The sequence below is a fragment of the Zingiber officinale genome, chromosome 2A (assembly GCF_018446385.1).
Source record: "Zingiber officinale cultivar Zhangliang chromosome 2A, Zo_v1.1, whole genome shotgun sequence".
Taxonomy (NCBI): Eukaryota; Viridiplantae; Streptophyta; class Magnoliopsida; order Zingiberales; family Zingiberaceae; genus Zingiber; species Zingiber officinale.
In genome coordinates, this window is record NC_055988.1 from 110,025,216 (window position 1) to 110,032,941 (window position 7,726).

General features: G+C 33.1%; 1 protein-coding gene across 1 annotated transcript; it reads left to right on the top strand.

Moving 5' to 3' along the window:
* The first annotated feature begins 5,710 nt into the window (after positions 1 to 5,710).
* LOC122043897 (major pollen allergen Lol p 11-like) lies at positions 5,711 to 6,291 on the top strand. Its single transcript, XM_042604461.1, has 2 exons — positions 5,711 to 5,873; positions 5,963 to 6,291. Exons 1-2 carry the CDS (start codon positions 5,711 to 5,713, stop codon positions 6,289 to 6,291), a joined length of 492 nt encoding a protein of 163 aa, XP_042460395.1.
* Positions 6,292 to 7,726: the final 1,435 nt, after the last annotated feature.

Sequence of the window (7,726 nt, forward strand, 5' to 3'; positions counted from 1 at the left end):
CATTAGGTCTTTCACCTAGCTTCACTTACTAGGATTTTCTATTTGCTTGGCTTCACTCACTAGGTCTTTCACCTGGCTTCACTCACCAGGATTTCCCTTCTGCCTGACTTCACTCACCAGGACTTTCCACCAAGTGTCTGGTCAAAACTGACCTACTTGGATTTTCATCTTCTGCTAACCTTCCCGTTGGACTTCCAGTCAAGTATCTGTTCAACGTTGATCCACTTGACTATTATTCACATTAAACTGGTCAACCTTGACTAATCTCCCTAAACAGACGATTGTTCCTACAATCTCCATTCATTGTCAAGACAATTTTCATATATTGTCAAACGTCAAAACTCACTCATTATGATTCAAGCTTGAGCCAATTCAAGCTTAGTCAACCTGGTCAATCTTGACCAAGAAAAATTGCACCAACACTCACTTTCAAGGAGTACAACTGCCTTGAAAATACCCTCCATGTGTCAACTTTTTCAAGGTTAGGTTAACTAGCCTTCACATAAACAATAGGTTGTTAACACATTAACAAGTATACATCAAATGCACATCACCCAACTTCACCTCTATCCGCATTGATCATGGCTTTGGCATAACAAATCAACGCTTCAAGTTTAAAATCAACCTGTTATTCATGAGATTGCATCTCTATGGTCTGAACATGTTTAATTTCAAGTTGAGCTTGACTTTAGCCAACAACTCAAAGAAGAACTTAAACTCTGGTTCTTACCATATTAACGGAAGGTGTATGTTTTAATATTAAGAGATTTAGGTCTCATCTACATCATTCAAAATTCTATTTATATGACATTACACGAATGACATAAATGATGACATGACACATCGCACGCATGGCTTAAATGATGACATGACACATCACACACATGACATAGCATGACACATCATACATATGGTAATATTTAATCACATCACACGCATGATAAAATCTAATCATATCAAAATTAATGCATCTACATGACATATAATATGATATGTTCATGGTATAAATTTAAATATGTTATAATTCTATTTTAGAAATAAAAATATGTTATAAATCTAATTTTAATAACTTAAGATTTATCTAATCAAATTAGGAAACTAATTTTCAAATTCAATTAACATATCTCATCTAGAATCTTTCTATCAATCAAGAATCTTTAATTATTTTGGAAACAAAATTTTAAATTAATTTCCTAACTATTTAAGAAATATAAAATTAATATTTCTTAATTTATTACAAAATAATTCAAATCTAGATTTTTTATGATTTTTCAAATCTTTCTAAATTTGGTATTTCCTCATAATTTAGGAAACTTTCTAAAAATAGAATATTTTAATAACTAAAAATTTCAAAAAATATTAATTCTATAATTTAAGTTAGAATATCTCAAACCTGAATTTTTATGATTTTTTAAATCTTTCAAAATTTGGTATTTCCTAACAATTTAGGAAACTTTTTAACAATAAAATATTTTAATAATTCTGAAAATTTCAGAAAAGATTAATTCTATAATTTAATTTAGAATATCTCAGATCTGGATTCTTTTTTAAAAATTTCAAAATCTTTCCATATTTGGTATTACCTAACAAATTAGGAAATTTTGCAAAAAATAGAATATTTATTAAAATTTTAAAAAAAAATCAAAAATGATAATTTCTAAATTTAATTTTCTAAAATTATATCAGAAACTTTCCAAAAATAAAATTTCCTAACAATTTAGGAATCTTTTCAAAAATAGAAAAATCTTAATAATTCCATAAAAATTCCAAAATTAATTAGAACATAAATTACAAACCGTAAAATAATTTTACGATTATGTTGAAGCACGATCAGACTTTGATACCACTGTTGGGATATGCCCAATGTGGTGTGTGCTAAAACACGTTTCATAAACATGCGCAAGGAAAAATAAAATAATAAAAATTCCTAAATTATTACATCACATGCACCACACACATATAAGGATACAACATGTCAAACATGATCGCATAATTAAAGTTTTACGAAAAGTAAATTTACGCTAGGTGTACCTTACGGATGATCTGTAACGAGAAGGACATCAATCGTAGCGACGTTGTCGAACCTCGCCTGTATTCGTATCCATGCCAAGCTCCTCAAGACAACTCTTGGAGTACAAGCCTCTCCTTCGGTAGCCACGTGCGAAGAAGAGTGATCAAGAGGAAGAGAAGAGAAGCCAACAAGGAAGAGATTTCTTCCTTGTGGTGGTCACGACAACAAGGAAGGGCTTCCCCTTGTTGGCGGTGACAAAGAGAGAGGGGAGAGGGAGAGGATAAGAGAAATTGGGTTAAGGTTTTTCAAAAATCTTACAAGCCAATTAATGGTCTCATGTCTATAATCTTCTCTTAACCATATTAGTATATAACCCTCATTAATGAGTTGGATTAAAAAGTCCAAATCCAACCCATTATCCCTTAATAAAAAATTAGCCCATTAACCCCTTGGTTTGGTTCACAACTAAACCAAGTTAGTTCATGACTAGTTCATGATTAAACCAAATATGGTCCAACTCTTTCATAAGAGATGTGGCTCATCTGTGCTTCCATTGTGACAAATATTTCCATTTTGTCTTATGTGTCCCAATAGGTTCCCGGTTTATCTTGACTGCCCATAATTAACTACTTAATTATAGAATGATTATGAGTGACATCTAGTAGTACATCATGATCCCTAATTAGTTGAAAAATCATAGTTGATCTTAGAATTAATTCTAAACCCTTCAGCAACTACAGTGAGTCGTACCTCATTCCTTTCACTCATCTTATACTCACTTAGTTCAGGATATAGTCTATGTGTCTTGCCCCCACTAGGTTGACTACGTCACACTTAGCCCAAGTAATACTTCCTTGTTCTACAGATTCAAATTACTCGTACATGTATACAAGAGTCTCACACTCTTAACATGTGATGCTTTGGCCAAAGACTTTGAGTAATAATTCTAACGAGTGGTCATAGGGTATATGTCTCCTCGCAAAGAGCGTTGAATCCTCTGTGGGCTATCCAAACAATTTCGGGCACTTCAACTTATACCTAATCATCCCAGGTCCATACCTCATTGAGATGCTTGCTTAAAATGTCAAAGTATAAGTCTTCATGACCAAGATGACTTGTATACCTCAAGTCGAAGGAAACTTGCACTCATGCTACAGTAAAAACTTCACAGACATATCTATATACATATAGAGAATCATATGAAGTCTTACAGTGAGTCACTCCAATGAACTAGTTACCATAACCATCATCCACATTTAACTCTCGACATCCCAATGTCTCCAGCTAGTGAGAAAACAATTGCTTGGCCGAACCAAGGAGTATAACCCATACTAGTCTTACAGAATTGATAATGTCCGAATGCATCAATTCGACGACTAGAGAAATTTCAATATATTCATAATTGCACATGTAGAGATAATCACTAGTTGTGATCCAATCACAAATTCTCTCATGCTATGAATTATATTACGGACATTCAGTAAATGAGTTTAAGATAATCAAATATATAATATGCACTCAAATAATGAATATACTTATCAAATAAATAGAAAAAATCATAAAGCGATTGCCTTAGGACATCCCTCAAATTCTAACATAACCCACTTGGACTTTTCTTCTCGTGCCAAGTGTTCGGTCAATCCTTTAACCTACTTGGATTTTTTCCCTCGTGCCAAGTGTTCGGTCAGTCTTGACCCACTTTGACTTCTAATCATCAGGTGTTCGGTCAACTTTGACCCACTTAAATTTTTAATTGTCTGACTTCACTCACCAAGACTTTCTCACTGATTAGTTTCATTCACTAAGACTTTTCACCTGACTTGACGCACCAGAATTTTTCATCACCTATCTTCACTCATTAGGATTTCCATCTGTCTAACTTTACTCATCAGGACTTTCACATAAAGTGTTTGGTCAACATTGATCCACTTGAGTTTTCTTCTTCTGTCAACCTTCCCATTAGTTTTGTCCTTACCTAACCTCCAGTTAGGACTTCCCAGTTAAGTATCCTGTCAATTTTGACCTACTTGACTCTTCTTCACATCAAACTGGTCAAACCTTGACTAGAGGAGAATTACACTAGCAATCTCCTTAAATGGATAATTATACCTGCAATCTCTATTTATTGTCAAACATCAAAATTCAACATCAAGATTCAAACTTGAGCTAACACAAGTTTAGTTAAACTGGTCAACCTTGATCTAAAAAATTGTACCAATAATAAATACCATAATTATATAGCAGCTACGGAATCATATAATTACTATAATTGTGTAACAGCTGTGATCTTATTGCTGCTATAATAATATTAAAAATAAATGTAGTTTTGAAATGTATAGGAGTAGGATGAGACATCTTTTAATTAATAAATAAAAAAAATATGCTTTTAATAATTTCAATAAAAAAATAACGCACTTTTATCTTTTGGCCTTAGAAATATTACCTTGGAGGTTTGACGAGTGCAAATCATCATCTCTCGTAAGAAGATCATCGTATCAGCAGACTAAATAGTGTGGGATCATAAGCAGATATTATATTCTAAAAGATGATTGATCTCAGTATTTTTATTAAACCATCTTTAGACCAATAAAAAGGAGATAAATTATAGATGATTATTAGTCATTAATGCAAGTAACATGACATAAAGGGAGGTATGCTTAGACACATTGAATTTCGACCTCAAAAATGGCAATGTCCCATGCCTTAACTACTGCACCGTCCTAAGGGGGAAAAAATTGCCCAGATAAACTTTTTATAATGAGCCACCCCACCGTCGAAATAGCCCCATATCAGAAAACCTCCTAAGGAATTTTTTAAAGGCACGATACTAGTGTGTTGATAAGAGATCCTATTACTGAGACAACATCTCAGTCAATAGATACTCGAGGATTTATTTATTGCTAGGGATACTTATCACTTGAATAAATGATAGTTGCATATTATACACTTAAATGCATATAAATTAAGCAAGAATACATGGATAATTATGAGTTAATTATTCTAATTGATTATTAGATATTAAAGTCAATTTATTATTTGATAATGAAGGTTAATTATTATAATTAATTAATAGTTAAAATAAAATAAAAATTAATTTATTTACATTCTAAATTTTAAATTAAAGGTTAATTTATTTAACTAAATTACTTGCAATTAAATTGAAATTAATTAAATTTTAATTTAAAATATTAAAATTGTTTTTCCCACAATTATTACAATATTCTCACATAGTGTCTCTCTTTGTATTTGATTGACTCATTGGTAATCAAACCTCAATGTACATTGTTCTACATAATATAGTTTTCAAAATTAATACCAATAAGGACATTAAAAGATGAGCTTAGCTTTAAATTGAATGTTTTAAAGGTGATCATCACCTTTTCAAATTCATCCTAGTGACGAAGATGAAAAACTATAACATAATTAAAACCCTACATTTTCGAAATAATTCTAAAATCTCGATTGCCATGAAGTTGAAACTATATGGCATAGATCGCCGAGACTTACAGTCCTATTCATGGATTCATTGACAAAGTCATCCTCCATAATTTGAGAGAAAATAATGCTCGACCACATCTAATCTTGTAAGGTCATCTAAAGAAAGAAAACTCACCGATATATAAAGAAGAGGAAAGATCTATGCTTCCATCAATTGCTCAGTTTATATCATTCATCGCGTTCTTAACCATTTTATTCGACATGGCAAATCGCTTCCATGCAATTATTTTCATTTCCCTCCTCTTCGCTTTCCTTAGTTCCGTCAACATTGTCGTTTCTTCTCCCGACATCGTGATAGAAGGACGCGTTTATTGTGATACTTGCCGTGCCGGTTTTGAAACCACTGCAACTACATACATGGAAGGCATGTAGACATGCATTTACATAAAAAATTTATGTAATATTTAACAATGTTTCTTCTTAAATATTAAGAAATATGTACTTTTTATATAGGTGCAAAGGTGAAGTTAGTGTGCAAAAATTTCACTACGGGCGAAGTCATTTTTACAAGTGAGGCGACAACAGACAGCTCTGGAACCTACAAGCTTAGTGTGGAGCATGATCATCAAGAAGAATCTTGTGCGATCCAACTAGCGAAGAGCTCTCAAAATGATTGTTCCGAGATCAATGACGATAGAAATAGCGCTCCCGTAGTGATAACCCACAATGTTGGAATTGCTTCCAATGTTCGACATGCGAATTCTCTTGGATTCCTGAAAGACCAGCCACTTTCCAATTGCGGGCAGATACTTATGCAATATGCTTTAGGAACCGAAGAATAAGCGTGCGGCATTATTATTATATTTCTAATTATTTCTCATGATGTTCTACAATTTGGTTCATGCACTATGTGTTAATCAAATATGATTATTCTTTATTTTTTTTTATCAATTTCATTTTGATGTTTGAGATATGTAAAACCTTTTATATTTTGTGTTCCACAAGCATTATTGTCGATGACCATGTTCCATCTCTTTTAGATTTTATTAAGAATAATAATAAAGCAAATAAGACCAGCTTAATATGCAAATTAAATCATCATTATAATTTAAAATAATGTAATTAAAAAATATTAAAATTTCAGTCTACTCTACCCTTTAGAATTTAAAAAGGAAAATAAAGATATATTTTTTTTTAGCAAAATAAGAATGATATAGGGATTCATTCTCTATATTGAATATTCATTTTCTTAATATATACAATTTTTCAATAACTAGATGCAATTTTTAGTTTTCAGTTTTTTTTTTAATTTATTTTTTTCATAAAATTGAAGGCTCGTAATAGTAAGAAAAGGGAACACTTATCGTCAAAGATATTTCTGAGGCATGTGGACTTCTGGCCGGTCGCACTTCCGGATTAATCGATGGATAAATTAGGATAAAGACTAGTCGGGCCATAAGGCAAAGATGCTTGGGCTCTCAAAAAAGGAAAAATGGATATAAGTAGGACAGAAAATGCACGTGAAGAATTGGACATATTTACTGCCTTTCTTCAAGAAGTAGAAAGACATAGAAATCACAAAAGTGAGGAAGGAGAGATTTATTGAACCCAAGGCATTATTAGGATGAGCTTGCAGAGCCCTGACACAAGTAACTGGACGATGCATTTATTCTGAAGATATTGCTAGATTATTATTGCGCTTACATAATGAAAGATCTGCGGCATAAGAACTCCAAATTGCTTCCAGTTTAAACCTACAAATATGCACAAAATTAATCCATTTACATAGGAATCAACAGAGGGAGCAATTGGTCCCCTCGGACAGGTCTAATGGTTAACGTATGAGGTATTGTCACAATGAGGTCTGAGGTTCGAATCTCGACAAAAGTCGAGGTAAATACCTCCCTTATGTGCTAGTCACTATTCCAAAGGCTAATAGCCGTCCGTGATTTACCTCCTCCGTGTTGGCCTTGAGACGAGTTGGCGGGGACGTTGGAGGCGAACGTATTCGCCTTTTACCACAACAGAGAGAGCAATTGAGATGTGTTCCATCAGGTTAAATTAGAAGCACAAGTGTAGATATGACATCTATGGAGACAACGGGCAACTTAGCTAGCAAGATGGCAATAGGACGGGAAGAAGTGAGTGTCCCATCCCCATCTCCATTCCCGCTGCCAAATTATAGCCCCATCTCCATCTCCGCCTCCATCCTTAGTTTGATTTAATCGGAGAATTCCCAAGGGGATTAAATCTCCATCCTCACTCCTATCTCCGCTT